General features: G+C 33.5%; 1 protein-coding gene across 2 annotated transcripts in view; it reads left to right on the forward strand.

Moving 5' to 3' along the window:
• Positions 1-313: 313 nt before the first annotated feature.
• Positions 314-22,708, forward strand: part of LOC145276987 (ubiquitin-like protein 7) — a 59,592-nt gene continuing 37,197 nt past the window's right edge. The window contains exons 1-5 of one of the 2 annotated variants that reach the window (XM_080128554.1): positions 314-708; positions 9,502-9,621; positions 15,191-15,270; positions 19,676-19,760; positions 21,146-21,203. In XM_080128554.1, the coding sequence (XP_079984680.1) occupies positions 576-708; positions 9,502-9,621; positions 15,191-15,270; positions 19,676-19,760; positions 21,146-21,203 (476 nt within the window). In that variant the 5' untranslated portion in view covers positions 314-575. The remainder of the gene's footprint in view (positions 709-9,501; positions 9,622-15,190; positions 15,271-19,675; positions 19,761-21,145; positions 21,204-22,708) is intronic. The other variant, XM_080128555.1, reaches the window with a different exon arrangement.

Genomic DNA, 22,708 nt, shown 5'->3' on the forward strand with positions numbered 1-22,708 from the left:
CATTTAGGTACGGGCAAAATGAATGCCGATGCTCAAAATGTATAAACATTTTGACCCCTCCCTTTACTTAAAAATTCACCAAAAATCAGGAAATTAACAAATTTTAATGAAATTTTCAGTATTTATCAATTAATGATCGCGGAATTATTTTTATTTAAATCTTAGTGGAAATGTATTATTTTGTTTAAATAAAAAAATACCTTTACTAAAGTTATGGTTTTCAGTAGTAAATAAAAAACGCAAGCATTTATTTTTGCTTTTTTTATATAAATAAAGCATCATAATTTGTAACAATAAAAAAGTCAGGGGAAGTAACTGTAGTCCGTCTTGTTACAATTAATGGTAGATATCACTGATTCATGAAATCGTTAAAGTACATATTTTATGTAATAATGCCGTAATATTTAACTAATTACGACTTGACAGTTAAGTAGATAACATTGCTTTTAAATCCAAGTAGTGGAGAAGAGAAGAAGCGACGAAAATTGTTTTGTAAAACTTTCAATTTTACTTAGCCGGAAGTAACCGACCGGAAGTGCTAAAAAAAAAAAAACTATCAACTAGTGACACCGAAAATGGCGACTGTTTATCTTCGTAACTTGATAGAGCAAAACCGATTTCAGCTGGATTCAATTAATTTAAATTGTATGGTCAACGAGTTTATGAGTAAAGTTGCAGATAATGTTCATCTTTCCGTTAAAGAAATTGGTAAGTTCTAAATTTATTTATAATTTATAGAAAGTGTTTTTTCTTTTCGAAAATGAAGATCCTTTTGTTTACGTTTTCTGTGATTGGTTATGATTTTATTTTGTGAAAAAATTTTCAAAAGTAGAGCTTTTACATAAGAAACAATTTTTTTTTTTTCATTTAAGTTCTTACGGACAAAATAAAACGGTTCTTATGCATTTTTGATACCGCGCAATTTTTAAATAGTTTTTTCAGGTTAAATTCAAGTCTCACGATATCTTTTTTAGGTGCGAGTGCACTTACTGGATACGCGCTGTTTTTTAAATTGTATTTCCAAGTTTAATTAAAGTTTTATGATATATTTTTTTATTCAATTGTAAGGTTAAAGTATAGAATAGTTATAAAACACCCTCCCCTCCCCATGTTAAGAATGGCTTTTTAAATAATAACGTTATTTCAGCACGGATCAATAAGTGCAGTGCACTAATACCCTTTATTATTATTATTATTATTATTATTAAATTATGGGTTTGTTTTACTATACACACAGATTCGAAAAAGTTGTCACAAAACAAATATAGAACAAATATATGTTATCAAAGGCAAGATAAGTTACTTTTCTACCCAACTGGATATGTTTTTAGTATTTATATTTAATGTAACATGTTTATTCAGCTCGAAAAACATACAGTGTTTACCGATGTATTGGAAAATTCAAAATGGCGGCCGACTCTCTCTTTCACACGGTAAGTTTGGGAAAAGGAGTTAAAAATTTAAAAAATATGCCAAATACTGTTAAAACCCCACCGAATATATGTCCGCCTATGTTACGGTAACATATATTAAGCGAGTTTCTAACAGTATTTTGTCTAGTTTTATTATTTATAACTTCTTTTCCCAAACTTACCGTGTCCGGACGCCATTTAAAATTTTCCAATACATCGGTAAACACTGCATGTTTTTCGAGCTGAATAAACATGTTACATTAAATAAAAACACTAGAAAATTATCGTGTTACGGAGAAAAGTAATCTTGCTTTTGATAACATTTATTTGTTATATATTTGTTTTTTTACAACTTTTTCGAATCTGTGTACAGTAAAACAAACCCATCAAACTCGCCGCAAATTTACCGTTTGCATGGTATGAACCCCTAGACCTTGGAGCTATTTTGTGCCATTTCACCGCCTTTTTCTTACATAATGCGTTAGCGTTCGCATATGAACGGGCGTAGTGAGGTGTCGTATCACATCGCGTAGGAATCTTTCAAATACGAAAGTTAAAAAAAAAAAAATATGTGGCTTTTTAATTTATCAAAAAATAAAGTTTTCAGGGGCGGTTTGCAAAAACATAACCACCAAACATATTTTTATGTTTTTCGTTCTTTTTAGAGGGTATTCCATTAACAGGTTCTTCTGCAGTTTAATTAACCGTTTTTCTGTAAGTAATGTGCCGACATTTACCGCGTGTGCCCCCCAGCACCACCATCGCCCCCTCCCCAATGTCAACAGAATTTTTGTGAAATGGTAAATGTCGGCACATTATTTACAGAAAAACGGTTAATTAAACTACAGAAGCACCTGTTAATGGAATACCCCCCCCCCTAAAAAGAACGAAAAATATAAAAATATGTTTGGTTGTTATGTTTTGGTAAACCGCTTGTGAAAACTTTTTTTTTTTTTTTAGATCAATTAAAAAGCATTAAAACTACGCAAGACAAAAAAAAAATAAATAAACCACATTTTTTTAAAAACTTTACTTTAAATGACCGCTTAAAGATTCCTACGCGATATGATACGCCCGTTCGCATGCGAACATATCATGTAAGAAAAACACTACCAAAGGCGGTGAAATGGCACAAAATAGTCCCAAGGTCTAGGGGTTCATACCATGCAAACAGTACGGGTTTGATTATCAGATTCGTTGTCAGCGACCTCGAATACCCCTAAAAAAACAAATTAGTGGTCAGTGTTCTGCTGTGGTGTAAGGTAACATTTACCAAAAATGTTTAAAAAAATAAATTCTGATTTTATTACTTCTTACGAAAACATGCTCTCTCATAATCCTACCACTAATCCTATGTTCGGGTCATAATAACTTTTTGATATTTCTGCACTTATGTTACCATGCTGAAATAATAACGTTATTATTTTTGAAAACCATTCTTAATATGGGAAGGGTATTTTGTAAATATTCTGTACTTTCACCTAATAATTTAATTAAAAGATACTGTAAAACTTGAATTTAAGTTAAATACTATATAAAAAAAAAAGTAGCATGATACCTTCGCTGCATAAGTAAGTACCAAAAAAAAAAAAAAAAATGGTACGCTTTTGAACCAGACAAAATTGAGTTTTTATTTTCTGGTCGTTTACGTAAACAACCACAAGACCGAAATGGCGAAACGCTTATCCAATTAGAACGCTTGAGTAACTCTTAAAATTTCTGCCAGGTATAAATCTGCTAAATGAACTGGACAAAAAACGAACTTAAAAAAAAAATCTAACCGTGCTTATGTATTTTTAGTACCGCGCTATTTTTTAATAGTTTTTTTTCAGGTTAAATTCACATTTCACAATATTTTCTTTGCTATTTTTATTAAATTGTTAGGTGGAAGCACAGAATAGTTACAAAACACCCTTCCCTCCCCACGTTAAGAATGATTTTCGAAATAATGTTATTATTTTTAGCACGGTACGAAAACTACATACGTACCAACCTAACTCTAATCTAGTCGATTTTTGTCCGTTTCAAAAGCTGTATCTATACCTAAAACTTAAAATGCACAAAAGGAAAAAAATAGAATTTATCAAAAATACCTCTCCCAACACGCACAAACACAAAAATACTTATAATTCAGTGATTTTCTAGTCAGAAAATAGTCACAAAAACATTGTGAATTGTTAGAAATTTGACAATTACATCATGCCTCCCATTGTATTTGTTTTGGGCCAATCAAATCTGTTGATTATATTTACTGCGTAGCATTTCGCTTTTGCAGGTTTTTTGTATTTGCATGTTTCTTTTCAGTTTCAATGAAGGCAGCTGAAATGTACAGATGGGACAGAATTCCACTCCAGTTTCATTCATGGAACCCGTATAAGAAGGACGTTGAAATTCCCCCCCCCCCACACACACACACACTTGAGGCATAATGGAGCCTCCATTTATTGTCTCTTGAGACATATTTCAAGCCTAAATAATTAGGCATATTATTATTTAAGTCTGTTTGTGACTTCCAATTTGGTTTGCATTACCGAACTGACATGATCATTCAAAATGGACTTCTGCACTATCTTATCTGTGACGACTGGATCTCTTTACTGTAGCAGATCTTTGCTAGGATGCTACAAAAAGTACAATCAAAAGACTTAGGTCTAAATTCAAGGAATTATTCTAGACACATCAATGGCAACTTGCAGAGAGAGAAAGAGAAAAATCGTCTTGCCTTCTTTATTCGGATATCTCTTGCAACAGATTGCCATTTGTTGCAACCAAGATATTAGTCTTTGAAGTCCCATAAATGTTAGTCACAAATCAAATCAAATTGTTAGGAAAAAATAACAACCATGACTGGAGGAATCAAATGTCAAGAGAAAGGGAGAATCCAAGCTTGTGAAAAAGAAGCCATTTTATAACATGATCCAAGATTACATGATTACCATTGATATAAAAAACAATCACAAAGGAGAAGGTGCTTTTGCATCTGTCTTCCCAAACCAGAGGCCATTGAAGGTAAGTAACATTTTCTTATATTACATCAGTAGGCATCATATCGACCCCTTCAATGGCTGCCAACTCTTATCTCCGAAGACAGATAAACCTGCGACTAGTTCCTGTTGAAAAATCAAAGATTATTACCTTTCGAGGTTGTTAACAACTCTGTTTACAGAGACAAAAGGCGGGCTTTCTTTTTTGCAACCGAGGATCAAATAAAATTTGTATTGAATTTTAAGGTAGGCCTTTGTTGCGTTTGTCTTATTTTTGCCACTGTCTTTGGAGTAAAAAGGCAGTTAAATATTGGTAAATGTCTTTTCTGTCTAGTTCCAAATTTATACTAGTAACGAAATAATAATATATTAAGACATCTGTGAAAATGAGACAAAGAATACTATCCTGTCACTGTTTGACAATCTGACAAAATATTAAGATAGAAAATGTCTACTTGACGATGGTTTCCATTTTTGAAATTGAAAACTGATATAGGATGCATTTTTAGGACCCTTGATTATAAATTAAACAGGGTCACCAATTTATAGGAAGGGTTACCAATTTACATCCTCAAATAAAGAAATAAAAATAAATTCAGGAAAAAGATGGCACTCTATAAAGAACACGGAATCGCTGAGTTTATCTATATATATAAAAGCGAAAATGTATGTATGTTTGTGTATATGTTTGGATGTCTGCTAAAAACTTTCGACAGACACAACGAAAATTCACAAACTCGGTATCACATCGAAGCTCCATCCTTTGCTCGAAAAATATCGAAAAATTGGCCAAAAACGTTAACTTTTTCACCCCGAAATCGACAATTTTCGACAGGGGGTGGGGGGTCAACAAAAACGGTCCTCTCGTGACAATGACCGATTCTACGCATGCGTCAGATGACGTCGTGACCAGATTTACTTTAAATAGTTGAAAAACCGAACAAATTTCAGTACGTCGCATTAGCTCAGTTGCTTAAGGCCTTGGTTCATTATCTAAAAGTTTTAGGTTCGAATCGTGGTGTGAGATGTTTTTTCGATTTTTTAAATTTAAATATTGAACCAGTGTCTCGTTTTTCTGCTTTTTTTTTCTTTTTTTTTTTACTTCGCTTATTATTAGCGACACCCAAAAACACCCGGGTACCCACCGATTTTTTAAAATTTTAATATCGAAACAGGCTTATTGAAGCCATTTTTCACGTGTTTGTTTTTCTGTTTTCATCGTTCGCTTGCTTTACATTAGTTTGTTTTGTTTTTTTTTCCCACTTAAGTGTTAACGTTGTTTTCTTTTTTTTTTTTACTTCGCTTATAACAAACAAACCTACGTCGTCGTAACGCTCGACGACTTCCGGCCGCGCACCTGTCAATTTCATCCTTAAATAAATTCAGCCAGCCAGAATGAGTTAGTGAAAGATCACTAACTCATTCTGGCTGGCCGATTTTATTTTCAAACTTCGCCTCAGGGCTTCGGGTTCGATCCTCCCCCCCCCCCCCCGAGTTCTTTTTTATTTAACACAACACACACTTACAAACACCCGGGCAACGCCGAGTACCCCCGCTAGTATAAAATAAATAACATTTATTTACATGAAAGAAGTATTAAAATAAAGTGTTCCAACATAAGTGTTTTCTTGTGTTTGAAAGTTTTAAATGAATGATTATCAGTGTGCGGATTTTGTGTGAATGACATAAAGCTTGAAATACTGATTTTTATGATAGGTGTGCCGCAGGACGGCTTAGAGTCAAAAACGGTCCATAATCCATGTAAGTGAATGCGTGTGTGCGTGCTCGTATTGTAAGGACAGTGGTTTGGGATACGAATGTTTAAAAGGAGGTTTGAGTTCTCGCTGGATGTGGTGAATTTCCACAATGAGTATTGTAGTCTATCTGTATGACGGGTGTTTTAACATCTCCTGAAGACGGAGCTTCTTCGAACACGTGATGCACTTGAGGATTTGGATTTTAAAACAGAATTTTATTGCATATCATTCTTCTAAAGTGTCCTCATGTCCAGATTGCATTTTTGAAATTCACCAGCTGTTACAATCAAGCTTTAGTAGGATGTATTTCAATTCCTGCTGTAGCTATTTATTTGAACCTAAAATTATAAAAATTGGTCAGTCATCTTATAAGATGTATAGCAATAACATTGGATTTTTAAGAGTCTATGACAATTTTAAATGCCTGTACAAAAAAATATGAAAACAACCTATTGAAGGCACCTCGTATATCCAATCTGTTGCTAAAATTGCTTGAAAAATGATTGTATCATCTTACTACTCTGGAAAGTACTTGACTCCTGATGCATTCCTTTATTTACAATATTTAATAATACATTTGTTGCCCTGAAGAAAACAACACTACAGCTTTATTTTAAAACTTTTATTGAAAACAATTAAGGTAACTTAATTATGTAGTAGAGCTGACATCTATTTAATGTATCCGACCTCAGCCTTGATCACCGCCTCAATATAGGTCCGAAATGGGGTAGCATGCCTTTTCCACAAACGCTAGCGGGAGCTTGGTGAATACTTGGCAGATGGCGGCGATCAGGCTGACTTTGGTGTTGTGGGAGGTCATGTTGGTGATGTTCTCTATATATGACCAAACGAAGTAGTCCAACGGGTTCAGGTCAGGGGAGCAGTGGGGCCAGTAAGAGAAGGGTGCAAAGTCATAGCACTCCTTCTGAAGCCAAGCCTGGGTTTCTTTGGAATTGTGGGCCGGTGCTGAGTCTTGCTGCTACACCCAGGGTCTACCAGGGACCACCTGATTGCACCAGAGGATCATCACACTCTTTAGCACAGCCAGGTACATTTTGTGTTGACTTTCAAGCCGACTTTGAACATGTGAGGTGGCATGATGTGGCCCTCACATGAAACTACACCAAAGACCATAACCGTGGCTGGAAACCTTGTTTTCATCACCCTGTTATTCGTGGTAATCCAGCAATGCATTTTGAGGGTGCTGGCAATGGTCCTGTTGTCATAACTTGGATCAGTAGAGAGCATGAGTTGTACAGCAGCACATCTCTGACCTCACTCGTTGAACATTGTGTCACTTTTAGACATGATAGAAGCCTCCTATCACTCTTGGGATTTTTACACTACTGGCCAACTAGTAGATGGTTTGCAACAAAAAATAAGAAAACCAGTTTTCATCAAATGGAAATGAATTCATATCGTCTTCTTCTTTTATCATTCCACCCTGTATTATAAAGTCAGATATGTTCTACTACTGTCACATTCAGTGAGGTGTCGTCCAGAGCACAGTTTCTTGCTATTGCAGAGTGCACGATCAATTTTACAATCTTGTAGGAGATGAGCTATTCTCTTGAGCCTCTTTCTTAAAGAAGAGACATTGCTAGTCTTTCTCAACTCTGTTGTTATTTCCATGGAAGATGCTTGACTGAGCTCCAATCTATGGATATTCCTGATAAGACATTGCAAGAAGTGGTCTTGTTACAATAATGTAAAAAATGTTTCTTGCTCCATGTGACTAACTGTAAACAGAAATTCTATGAACAGAGTTTCTTTCTAAAAACTTGTAATTTGTGGAACACTTTATCATGGGACTGTTTCCTTGTAGACTACAGCATTATCTTTTAGCTTAATGTCTACAAATACTTGTCATAAAGTGTCCTGATAAGAATTCAAATTTTATCCATTCCATTTTCAGTCCTCTCGTAATATTCTTTATCATTCAACTGACATTCCATCTATCTCATTAACTCTTAATTTCAAATAGCTTTTAGCTTTGATAAGTGGTGACTTCTTGTGAAAAAAAAAACAAAACAAAGACTACTAAGTGCAAAGCATTTCTCAACAACCATATAACAAACTACTAAATGCAAAATTTTTCTCTACAACAATATTTGCCCGGTTATGAATTCACTGACTGTAACCCCATTCAGAAATGTAAATCCCCCTTCCCTCTCAAAAACAAGGCTACCATGTTGAGAATAAAGATTAAAATGTCAAAGAGTAATGTTTTAAAACAAGTATAATTTTCGCTGGAGTAATGCCCCTACCCTCTCTATAAAATTTCCTTTTTATAGTAATGTTTCCTAAGATCAATCTTCCCACTTTTATGAGTAATGCATTCAAAAAGTGGTACTCTTGCTGTATTTAGCTCAGATCCTTGAGATTTTCTGTCAATCATGCCTCTGGCTTGACCGGCAATCACTGGATTAAACCAAGCGTTGTTCATATGTTGAAATGCTGAATTGTACCAAACCGAAATGCCAAAACATTCCTTCCAATAATAAACAAATATATTTAGTTGTATCTGACTGTTGTTGATCTCTTTGTCTGTTTAACTTGGACGAATAACTACTTCTTATGCATGAAAGACACAAGGAGACTTTTGCAATGTTCTTCAAGGTTTTATTGGAGAGAATGGACTTATGGAGAGAGAGACTACACAACTAAAATTATTTCCTTCTTAGAAATCTAACTTGAGAATTGAGAGATGCAGATGGACAGAGACTCTAAGTAACATTCAGTTTTGATTATTTTTACATCATTTGCATGTCCATTCACTTGATTTCCAAGGGAGAGACAGAACTGAAACTTTTAGTTTTCTCTTGCTCAAAAACATGACTCATTCGTTATATGCAGATATCATTCGACTGTTTTGTCTAGAAAGTTTTACCGCTGCCCCCTGCTTCAACTCATCACTTGTCTCTGGGTACAATTCTGTTTGTATATTGATTATTGTGACATGCACTAAAAGTGGCCCTCATCAAAATTCACACTAGCTACTTATTGGCATAGGGTCCTTACTATGTAATACACATAACTGTTTGATCACAAATTACTAAAAGCAAAGTTTTACTACAACGTTATATGATACACACTGTGTATAAATCTCTTTAGAAGAAGAAATAAAATTTTCACTTAATATTTTCCCATCTTCGTTTTGTGTGTTCTTTTATTTTCCGTGAGAGATCTACTTCACAATAATGTAATCTGTTTGATGCAAAACAGATGTTAATGCATTTTAAAGAGATTCGCTGGGAAGAATTTCCTAATTTATTTTTATTTTCCATTTCTCCCTAATGCACATGTTTGTCTTTTTTTTTTTTTTCTTTTTTTTTTTTTTTTTTTCAGAACTTATATATTGTGGAGTTGCTCTCCAAGGACACCAAACACTAGACTTTTATGGTGTGAAAAATGGATCTACAATATATGCTCTTAAGAAAGTAATTCCTGAAGAATCAATTGAAACAGGTACAAAGTTTATATTTAATTGTTTCTTTTTGGGATATGCATCCATGATTGGTACATAATATCAATACTCCCTACAATCTTTGATAATGCACCCCACCCCACCCTGAAATAAATGGATTTCCACTTAAATTATTTGACTTTCGTTGATGTGAATTCTTGGCCTTTTCATTGATATCTGCCCCCCCCCCTTTTTTTAAAAATAAGTAACAACACACCAATTCCTACAATTATACAACAAATAAAAACAAACTCATCATCAATGCTCTTATCCCCATCTGATATCAATGGAAATGAATGGCTCTCGTCTTAGGGAGGCCTCATGTTTTGATAAGCTTCTGGGCTTGACCTTTACTCCTGATCTTAAATGGAACACATACATTAAATCCGTTGCTAAGGCCGCTGGAAAAATGGTGGGATCCTTCTATCGATCCAGTAGATATTTCACTGCTAATGCAATTCTCTATCTATATAAGAGCCAGATACATCCAAGGATGGAGTACTGTTGCCACATCTGGGCAGGAGCTGCTAGAAAGGACTTGGCCTGCCTTGATAGAGTTCAAAATAGACTTCGTAGCCTCGTAGGGGATGTTCTTTTCTCTTCCCTGCAACCTCTGTCTCATAGAAGAGATGTTGCAAGTTTGTCTCTGCTTTATCGTTATTTTCATGGAAAGTGCTCGGCTGAGCTCCAATCTATTGTCCTCTCTCGCCAAACTTTCACAAGAAACACCCGTCTAGCAGAAAACACTATCAATAATTTCCCCCACTCTTTATCTGTGCCTAAACCTAAACGTAGATTCCATGAGCAAAGCTTCTTTCTTAGAACTACACGCCTATGGAATTGTCTTCCGTTTTCCTGCTTTCCAGCTGACTACAATATGATTGCCTTCAAGTCTAACGTAAACAAGTTTTTGATGAGCTGTTTCATATAAGTTAACAAATTTACCGAATTTACATTACTAACGATTACTATATTGTCCAATTTCTACTGTACACTCTTTAACCCTTATCCTCAAGTGGCCTCCTGACCTTGATAAATGGTGATGCCTATGTAAAAAAAAACAAAAAAAAAAAACTCAACCCATATTATTTTTTACATATTTTTTTCTTGCTTATTATTTTATTCCATATCCAAACATTCATTTCTGTTGAAAAGCCTGTTTTTTTTGTTTTTTTTACCCCAAACAATGCACTTGAGCTACTAATTGGGATTATGTCTACAGATTATGTGGGAAGTTGAGCTGCGAGATGTCTGTTCACATTACATTTAAACTTCTGCATGTTAATACACTTAGTGAAGCAAGAAATAGGAAAGGAATTCCAAAGTTTAGTAGACTGTGGGAAGGAAAAGTAGAAGGCTTTCTGGCATCAAGGGATCTCAACAATGAAGCAGGGTATTTTTCTGCTTCTTTGGGCTACAATAAGTATTTATAACACAAGTCAATTACAGTTATATAACAAATCAAAACAAAATCCAAAGTTAATATACAGAAAATAAAACATCCTAGTAATTATGTTATAGCAAAAGCAGTTCCTTTTTAAACTGCAGGAATGATAAATGATTAAACTGGAATGTATCAAATATTTTCAAACAAGTGTATTGTGTTTCCACAGTAGTTAATGAATTATAAAAAAAAAAGTAATTTTAGTTAGTTTTCAAAGACAATTAGTGAAAATTGAGTTTTACTTTTGCTAAAAAAATCATTAGAAGGGAGATAATTATTTTCTGAAAACTTTGAATATTTTATGCCAATTTAGCAAAACTAAATTTTAACTAATTGTCTTTAAAAACTGTTTTCATTAATAATTAATTTTCTACCTTTTTTTTTTTTTTTTTTTTTATTCAATTTTCACCCCAAACAAGGCACAGTGCCACTTTGAAGCAGGGGGCTACAGGGAATTAATTAGCGGGGTCATTATGAGGGGAGAAGAGTAGAAAGATGTTCGTTAACATTACACTTGAACTTCTGCATATCATTGCAGTTGGGAAAGCAGAATCCCGGAAGGGAGTTCCAAAGACCTGCAGTTCTGGAGAAGAAACTATTGGAGTAAAAGGCTTTCTTGCACCTAGGGATCTCTACTGTAAAGGGATGAAACTTAGTAGCTTGTCGGGTTTGTCGGGGGTAGTTACGTCGGGGAGGTACAAGTGTTTGCAGTTCGTCAGAGCATTCACCATTAAAGTATTTGTAGAACAGGCAGAGGGATGCAACATCTCGTCGATGGGACAGAGGTTGAAGCCTAGATGACAGTTCAGGACCTATCAGGTTGGCTACTCTCTTTTGAACCCTGTCCAGGAGCGAGAGACAAGCAGCAGATGCACCAGCCCAGATGTGACAACAGTACTCCATACATGGGCGAATGGTTGCCTTATAGAGGTATAGGATACTGTCAGGCGTAAGTAGTTTTCTAGCACAGTAGAGGGAGCCAACCTTCCTTGCAGCAGCCTTGGCAATGCTCTCAATGTATCTATTCCAGTTCATATTCCCTGTAAACGTTAGGCCGAGGAGTTTAAAAGAAGTACTTTCAGGCAATGTGTTCTTGGCCATTGCTATTGGTGGTAGAGAAGGTTTCTTGTAGTTATTGAAGGAAACAAGCTTAGTCTTAGCAGCATTGAATGTGACCAACCATTTTTGTCCCCATTCCACTACGGATTGGAGGTCGTCCTCTAGTGTTTCTGCCATTTCCTTGGATATGTGTTCATTTGTTTTCCCCTCATATCTGTTATAGAGAGTGGTGTCATCGGCAAATATACCCATCTCCGAAACAATATTATCAGGGAGGTCGTTTATGAATATCAGGAATAATAGAGGTCCAAGGATAGACCCCTGAGGTACTCCCGCATTTATGTCATATTGTTTGGATGTATGTCCTTCGAGGACAACTTTGATTTTTCTATTACTTAAGAAGGATTTAATTACATTATGAATTCTCCCAGTGATTCCATATGATCTAATTTTCCTTAGAAGACCATCGTGCCATACCCTGTCAAAAGCCATAGATATATCAAGGGCCACTGCTCTACCCTCCCCTGTTTTATCCAATGAACGGTATATACGTTCAGAAACTACAGTTAAGATATCTGCTGTTAAACGGATCGGTTTTTGTAATTTTTGGATATGTTCATTACTGTGACATGACAATTAAGTAGATACCATTGGTTTTATTTGAAATTCGATTTTAAAATTTCACTCCCATAATGAAGAAGCACCCTCTTTTATAATAAAACTAAATTCCACAATGAAATGTAAAATCTCGATACACTTACAACTTTACATTAGTAAACGCAAAATGTAATCCATACTGCGTGAAGAAATAAAATATCTTGGCATTTCACTTCAAATAAATTTGCAGTTGGTTCTCTTTGGCTTTTCATATCTTTGAATCATGTAGTCATGCGATTGTTTCTATAGCAAACATTTTACTCATTGCGAAAATGACCTAGAAATGCCCATGTCTCTGTGCATTTTGTAAAGTACAGTTACTTAACAATAGGAAAACCAAAATGACAATGTGCAGCTGATTTTATGCTCAATGGTTATGCAAAAGTGACGTAAATTCTCACTGTTCATATATAAATTAGATGATCCTAGGCTATATAAAAGCAAGCTGTTTGAAGAAGGCAAGCCATGAATACGTACCATGTTAAGGCGTGACGAATTATTTATTTGAGTCAATACTGGAGGCCAAAGGAAACAAAGAGGAAAACTAGTTTGGCACTTTTTAAACAGCTCTGTGCATTATTATAGTACTCTGCAAATTTTTCAAGCTACACTGGTTGTGTATTAATGCATTTGCAGATGGTTTGGCCAGTTTTGTAGGCTCTTTTTGCTATAGCAGCTTTTGATCATCCCATTACCATTATCAGGCAACTGATCCATGTCAGTATGAGGGAGGCCATTCTACAACCTTGGTCCACAGCTCTTCCTGAGATATTGTTAGGGGCTGGACATGGCTGAGGCAGCTTCTCCCTGACTTCATCTATTGGTTCATGTTCATGAAGGAGATGGTGTTCATCACTAGTAGCCATTGTAATCTCTATTCTGATGGTAACTTCTTGTCTCACATTTGCACATTCAGGAACTCTATCTGGACATAACAGCTTTTGATTACCTCATTTCTATTCTGAGGTGATTGAGTGTCCTCCACTGAACTCAAGAACGAGTACTTCAGAAGGGGAAATTTCTATGCCAGTAGAAGTGGATTATTCTCTGGTCCACAGAGATTCCTGAGATATTGTTAGAGGCTGGAAATTGCTGAGGAAGCTTCTCATTGACTTTAGTCATTTGGTTGTTGATTCACTTTTATGGAGAAGATGGCATCCATTACATGGCTGGCAACTTCCCATCTCACATTTGTGCATCCAGTTATATTAAAATAGTAAATTTTTACTATATATATATATATATATATATATATATATATATATTACTTATCTCTCCATGAAAGCAAAGTTAAATAGGTGATTTTTATTGTAAAGAATCACGCTACCTCAAAAGGAACACTGGATTGAAAACAAAAATAACCTGCATAGTTGTATGTATACATATGTGCCAATAGATAATAAACTCTCCCCCCCTTCTCTAAAAAGGTAAGGTAATGCCCCTCTTCTCTTACACTAAACAGAAACTACACTTTGATGTTAGCAAAAAGTGTGAGAAAATTTTTTTAACTTCTTGTACTTTTTAAAGAGATCCTTCATATATATATATATATATATATATATATTATTTGGGGGTAAACAGTTACATATGGTCGCTACAAATAGCCATCTGTTTCAGTCAAAGAGACTTCATCAGGCGACCTGGAACCTCTCGACACCAAAAAGAAAAATGGGATAGGTAAGAGAGAAATTAAAAAAGAAAAAAGGTTTTCTTTTTGGCGTCGAGAGGTTCCAGGTCGCCTGATGAAGTCTCTTTGACTGAAACAGATGGCTATTTGTAGCGACCATATGTAACTGTTTACCCCCAAATAATAAATATTTTGCTCTTTTTATTGAGCCCTATTTAACAACCTCGTTGTCTTCATAGTACTGACTTTAGAACACCTCAAACCTGAATATATATATATATATATATATATAAAAATCAATACAAAAAATATGTTAATGTTTATATCTTTTCTGTATTTATTTCCTATTTGTTGATGTGTAGGAATGAAAAGTCTTTCAAAAAAAAAAAAAAACGTTTCTCTTAAGAGCATATAATTTTCAACCGATCCTTCGGTCTTCCTCAGTGTGAATGATGGAAATAAGTGTAGGGCGGGCATGGCTAGCAGGAGGAGGAGGAATGCGTATAGCCAATGAGGTTTAGATCTACTTGAATACAACCATCCCAATATTTTTGGCTTGGAATGGTCAGCAACTTTAGTGGCCTTTATTCAATACCAAAGTATATATGTATAATTGGTATTTAAGAAATTTTGCAATTTTACGTAAACCGATAAGCTTAAATGTTTCGATAATTTGCATTAGTGTACACATTAATCTAAAAATAAATCTCCAGTTGGTAAATTCAGTAGAAATGCATTTTTTTCACATCTAATAATGCTAAATATTGTTTCTTAATTTTTACAGAAAAGTTCAGTGAAATTGAAATCTCTAAAGTTTTAACTGCTCTTCGAATGGCTGTCTTAAATCCTGGTTATCGAGCAACTGTAAGTATTTGCAGAAATTTTATAATAATCTAATATATAAAACTCACTATGTAGGTTTGTCTGTTTCCATTTTTTTTTAAAGTGCATCTCCTCTGAAACACAAGATTGCGGAGTGACATGAGGTGGGTCGAATGATTGCAGTTTTGTGCACCTTTGTTATATAATATAAAAGTGACCTTGTCAGTCTGTCTGTGTGAAGGAGATTTGGTTTTTATCCAGTAAGAATAACTGTTAAAGGGTTAAAATTGAAAAAAAAAATGGAACTGGGCAGGCATAAGTTGACCTAAAGTGTTCTTGTGTGCATGCACAAATATACAGTTGATTCATTTTTAATTATTTTTTATCCATCTGACGATAGCTTCAAGCGTAATCACTAAGGCTGGAATGCTGAATGTTTTGGTTTCAATTCTAGCTGATGACACTCAGGTCCTTTTTTTTTTCTTTTTTTTTTAATCACTACTATATATTGGGTACAATATAATAATCAATAGAGAATTAGTTCTATAATAATAAATATCAAATCTGCATAAATTAAAATATCATATATATAAACATATTTTACAACTGGGCAATGCTGGGCAGCTTGCTAGTCTACATATAACTAAGCATTGATTTTGTTGTCATTGTGCATACTTGTGCATATTTGTACATGAGGTTTTAAATGATGAGAGCAAGGGAGAACAATATAAATATTATTAGTTTTGATTCTTGTCCAGAATTCCTGTATATTAATAAACATTAAAAATGTCTACGATGTATGTACTTGTAACCAAACGAAAATATTCTAACAATCATGTAAATTAATCAAATAATTTTATTTTTATAAAGAAAATAATTTTTAAACGATTAATGGGAATTTGTAAGCATTACAACATAAATCTAGCAAGTATGAATTGTTATCTCCATTTATTCCTTGATGTCTTTTCAAAACAGCGGGTGAGGTGGTCACTCCTCGGATACTCATAAAATTTTTTTTATTTAAAAATAAAACTACTTGATCAGCTTATGTGATTTTGAAATATATTTTCATTTCATCATGGGTACTTACATCATACAGGTTTTTCTCTATTTTTGTTTTTTAATATAAAGGGAACGCTGGAAACTTACCCAAATCTAACAAATGATTATTGAATATTTTACAATTGTAACATAATTGAACAGTGACACAAAATTCCAAACTTTTTTTTTTTTTTTTTTTTTTTTTGTTAGTTTTCATAAATCCACTCATAGTACAAGAGGCATTTTCTCTGTGTGTCTGCCAGTCCTAATTTGGTGCTTGCTAAGATATAGTCGATAAATCGATTTTTATTTTTTAAATATATTGTTTTAAGCAAAAACCATATTGTGTACATAATTGTTATGCCGCAAATGGTGATATATCCAAAAATTATGAAAAATCATTGAGTAGAAAGTTAGTTAAAGGTAATTTTTATAGAAAATTGGGTAAAATTGCGCTTTTTTTAGATGTTAGGTAGTAGTAGGCATCTACACACAGGGGACATAACTCTGAAACGAATATTTTAGATTACTTGTTCTGCAATATTTGTTGCCTATAGCGATAGACTTTTTTTCTTTTCTTTTTTTTCTTTCTTACTAAAAGCACAATAACAGTTATTTTACTTGCTAACTTTTCATAATATTTGGAGATATTACTATTCAACATGACAATTAAGTATGTAATATTGTTTTTGCTTAAAACAATATATTTATAAAATCGATATGACGACTATATATTAACAAAATATTAACATAATAAGAAATACATTGTGGAATTTATGTTAACTTCTTTTAGAAATCGAAAATCTATATATTTATACGCTTAGTTGCTCTGATCGTTATCATGGTGATTTCCCTTAGAATGAAAATGGAATATTCCAAATGCCCAATAAACAATTGGTTAAAATCAGCAGAAAAGATTTGAGGACATTTTGTATATGTGTATATATTTGGATGCACAAAATTCATAGTAATTTCCATGTGCAGCAGTTCTTCATTAAAAAAAAAAATCAGAAGAACGGTATGTAAAGAACATTTGAAAAACAGGGAAAAAAAACAAAAAAAACAAAGAATATTGTCTGTCAAGAGGTGCTGGATTGTAGGAGCAAATTAAAGATTGTCTCTTACAATATGATTTTATTTGTATTGAACTATGTAGTACAATATTACTTTCAAAGTATTTATTAATATTTATTAATTTATCTCAATTGTGTCAGTTCTGTACTTACAACACAATGGACACTATTTTCATATTTACTGTATGTTATTGATTTCTCTATCCAAAAACTCTTTTTTTTTTTTTTTTTTTTTTTTTTTTTTTTTTGCACTATCCAGAAAAATATCAGATTTATTTGTTGATTAAATATATTTCTCATTCTGTGGAATTTCCATGTGTCTTGCAAGTATTACATTAATACTAAATAATAAATTCCCAACACAGAAAGTGGATGCCATGACTGGAAATCAAAACTAAAACCAGTCTGATGTTCTACAAATTGAGCTATTTAGATTTTCTTAGAAATAGATCTTAAAACATGACCTTAATGTATAATATAAATCTCACCTGTCTGTTTAAATGTATGTATGTATGTATGTATGTCTACCTGAAACTTTCGATAGAGGCAACGGATTTTCACAAGATCAGTATCATTTTGAAGCTCACCCTTCAGACGACAAATATAAAAAAATTTGCTAAAAACATTAATTCCCTCATCCTCAACTGGGCCTTTCTCTACAAGGAGGGGTCGCTTTTTTCGCCGACATTTTCGAAAGTCATTCCCTCGTTTCGATTGACTAGCTTTAATTTTATTTCCGGTTTGGCAATAGGCACAACAACAAAAATGTCACTTTCTTTTTTTCACTTTCTTTTCCTCCTTTATGGTACGAGTTCAAGCCTGCCTACCTACTATCACTTTGCTCAACACACACCTCAAAACACCCGGGCAACGCCAGGCACCCAGGCTAGTATTACCTAAAAATTATCATAGCTTTGATGTGATGTCATAAATTTATAATTTGTCATGTTTCAAACCATATATATATCTATCAAATATCTAGAGTATGTTAGCTAATAGTTTTTAAATAAATAATTGATGCAAGTCCAGAGTTCAACCTAATTAAAAAAAAAAAAAAATACAGAAAAATCTTTATGATGTACATACTCTTCACGTACCAAAAATATCATATTCCAAAAATCTCGTAAATTGACCAAGTATGTTTTTATTATATATATATTTCATGATTCTTTGGGGGATACAGAATTTAAATATTGCAGTCATGAAGGGAGGACTTCTATAATTCTTGATTAAAAGTAAAATGCGTTTTAAAATAAAGAAAAAAAGGGGTGAAGAAAAGAAAGGAAAAATAAAGGGGTGGGGAGTCGGCTAACTGATTTCGCCATCACTTTCTTAAAGGTGTATTGAGGCTGACTCCCCCTTTTATTTTTCTTTCCTCTTCTTCGCCTCTTTTTTCTTTATTTTAAAACACATTTTCCTTCTAATCATGTATTATAAGTCTTCCCTTCATGATTGCAATATATATATATATATATATATATATATATTTTATGATGTTTAGCAATCTTAATAGTACTTAATAGTAAATTGTAGCCCTTACAAGGCTAAGTATGATCTCCGTAGTTCGAATTGAATTGTCTCTGTTTATTAAATATGGTCGATCCAAACATAACATTCTAGCTTCCTCGTAAAATTTGATTTTCTTAGTTAAAAAAAACAAAACTACTTGATTAATTTACATGATCTTTGGAATATGATATTTTCATTCCATGACGGGTACATACATTGGAAAGATTTTAAAAAATTTTATCTTGTAATTAGGTTGAACTCTGGACTTGTACCAAATAATTTGTATAAATATTATATAATTTTAAAAATACCCTTTATACTATGAGTGGATCTACTAACCTAGCAAACATATGTGACTGGAGGGAGCATATATTTGCTAGTCTTTTGTATAATGGGCAATTTTCTGTTTGTTTGTGTGTGTGTGTGTGTGTCCATCTAAAACTCAAAAACTATACATGAAACTCCTACAAAGCTGATATATTCTATTTCAGGATTGCATAAGACAAAATATCGGCAAGATTATTTTATGTCTGTAAGATTTATTTATTTGGGTATCATCATGAAGAAAATTAGCCATCGAGAGAGGTTTGGGTGAAATTTAGGCTAGATGGAGAATGGTAAGGTGTTAAAAGAGAAATTTAGTTTTTAAAGAAAGATGTTACATATACTTTTTAACTCTTCGGTTTTATTTCATCATGTCCCCAGGCAACACTGACTAGACATTTAAAATAATGAAATATTTTGAAATCTGGTAAAACCTTTCCAAATATTATTATTGTATTCTATTTTTTTTTTTTTTTTTTTTTTTTTTGCACTGTTTCTAGGTTGAAAACCTGTTACTGGATCCTGACATGGTAGAAAATATTATTGCGACTACACCCGGCCTCAACAAAGATATGGTTGTATTGAGTAAGCTTCTATTCTTTTTTTTTTCTTCTTTCTTTTTTCAACTATTAATAAATATTTGTTCTTGTCCACTATTCCCCTCCATATTAAAAAAAAGAAAGAAAAATATGTATGATGTACGTACTCATGAGGAAAGAAAAATATCATATTCCAAAAATCATATACAAGGTGCCTTAAATATGTTTCTAGACTTTTTTTCATACGAACACTTTTATTGATAGTACACATATGAAACTCTAGTCCCTTTCGAAGTAATCTCCTTCGACTGCAATGCACTTGTACCGTTCCAACAACTTCTGGAATGCCCTATGGAAAAATCCTCGTGTGAGAGTGTCAATGACCTCTGTCACAACTTCTTTTATTTCCCCAATTATCTCATAACTGCAGTTTCTAAGGTTTTCTTTGAGCTTAGGGAATAACGAAAAGTCACAGTGAGCAAGATTTGGACTATAAGGAGGATGAGGAGCTGTCTTAATACCCATTTTGACAAGGATAGAGCACCATTTGGACAAACTTTGCGCAAATCGTCTGTTCCTCACAAATAATTGTGTGTACAGTTTCCACACTAACATTAAATTATTCACTTATTGTCTCTATAGATACACAAATTCACTTATGAAATTCTTTGACCAATCGAGTTTGGTGTTCTGACTTCCTTAATCCCCTCAACACCTCATCATCCTTTACAGACTCCCTGACTTCCTTGAATCTCTTATGCCACTCAAAAACCTGATGTTCGATTCATGCAAGATGATCCAAAAGCAGTCTGAACTATTCCATACGTTTCTGTGGCATTTTTTCTAAGTTTAAAACAAAATTTTATTGCATATCATTCTCCTAAAGTATTCTCACGTCCAGATTGCATTTTTGAAATTCACCAGCTGTGACAATTGGGCTTTAGTAGGGTGTATTCCAATTCCTGCTGTACTTGTTCATTTGAACCTGAAATCATAAAAATTGATCAACCATCGCATAGTATGTATAGCAATAACATACTGAATTTTCAAAAGTCTACAACAATTTTAAATGCTTGTACAAAAAAAGTCTGGAAACTTATTGAAGGCACCTCGTAACTTGATCAAATATTTTTATTTTTAAATTAGAAAATCAAGTTTTATTGTCCACCATTTTAAAAACAATCTAAATAAAACAAAAGGAGATAACTCAATAATTCAAACCTGAAAGATTTATGTTGTAATGCCTACAAGTTCCCATAAATTATTTAAAAATGACTTTTTTCTTTGTATGGAGTCTCAGCTGATTCCAAGTACATACATGTGTTAATTATATCTATTGACCCATTTCACATAGTAAATCACAGAACACTTTAAGAGTATATTCTAAATAATATTCATATAAAAAACCTAACTTTATTTCTTGTTTTCCAGCTATGTTTCAAGATCTAAAGCTGTTACTTCATTTGAGTCAAACAAAGCGAATACGACAGTGAGTAAATATTTGTATTTTATAGCACGGGTCATCAAGATCCATAATTTTTAATTTTGATACAGTTGGGTTGTTCAGAAAATAATGATCTATTTCAGAAGCAAATATTCATTTAGCACATATGGGGTATATTTATGGAGATTTTTCACCTTATAAATTTGCTTCAGAAACTGAATTGAAATACTGACAAATGCCAGAGATATTTCTCTGAAATTTTTTTTTTTTTTTTTTCATGTGTTCAAACAATCACTTTCAAATGTTCATTGTTAAGATTGTACGACTGTCCGCTTCCTTCATATTCAAAGTTTCTCACTATCACTATTCAAACTCCTCTAAACTAAACTAAAACATTTTTCTTTGAAAAATAAACTTTTCAAGAAATTTACAATAAAAACAAACTTTTTTTGGCATAAAATGACCTTCAGAGAATGAAATGCTGTTTCGGGGGGGGGGGACTCAATCACTACCATTATAGAATTTCCAAAACCGTTTTTGAACTTTCCAATTAATTATGGACCCTTTTCCTTTAGTTTTGATGATATTGGCAGCTGTTTATGAAACCTAACAGTTTGAACTCGTTAACAGTTTGCATATGACATAATTATCTTGATGAATCAATTTCCGTTATATTATCCAAATTAATTAACATTGAACATGGTCACTGCTAAATGAGTGGTCATTTAATAATATCCAGTGCTGTACATGGAAGGGTCTTTCTTTTTATCCAAGCATTGTTTCCAACCATCTTGGACTTCTTGCTATTGGACGAGCAATACTGGTTCAGGAGAGTTCGGCTAGAGATTGTTCAATTTTTGCTTCTCAATAGTCTTCCTTACAGGGAGTATCTATTGTCTCTCGAGACTGAATAGAAGTCTCTCTATTAATAGCTTATATGCTGAGTACTGTGCACCCTGTATCACTTTTTGTTCTGGGATGCTTACCACTAAAAATGGACAAAGGAAAACAAAAGAGGGAGAATATGGAGGAAGAGGAAGAAGAGAGAAAAAGGAAGACGAAACTAAAGACATTTTTAACAGTTTTTGGCAAAACAGTTGCAGTGTGTGGATGGAGTTTTGGATTTCCAATTCCAACGCCAACAGTAATGGAAGCTTGAATTTTATGATTATGTGGACCATGAAAATAAAACCTAGATAGGCAAACTCTTTGATGTGGATAAAGGAGAGACAATAGTTGCTGACAAACTGTAAAGAGAGAACATGGCTTGCAAAAATGATATGTCAATCTCTAAGTCAGTCTCAGTAGCGGATGACTACGAAATGGAGATGATAGCTGCACCATGGATGATAGCCAGGATCATGGATGTGACAAAACAAAGCTAACCAATATGCCCAGAAAGAAAAAGAAACAAATAACTGAAAGTGGATATTTGCAAACAAACCGCAGACACAGCCTGAAGAAAAAAAATGATCGAAATGAACTGTGGTGTTGTGAATGCAAATAGGTAAAAATCCCATGCAAATAAAAAAAATTAACTGTAAATTGCC

This window comes from Euprymna scolopes, chromosome 5 (assembly GCF_053919585.1).
Source record: "Euprymna scolopes isolate OS-2025 chromosome 5, ASM5391958v1, whole genome shotgun sequence".
NCBI classification, from domain to species: Eukaryota; Metazoa; Mollusca; class Cephalopoda; order Sepiida; family Sepiolidae; genus Euprymna; species Euprymna scolopes.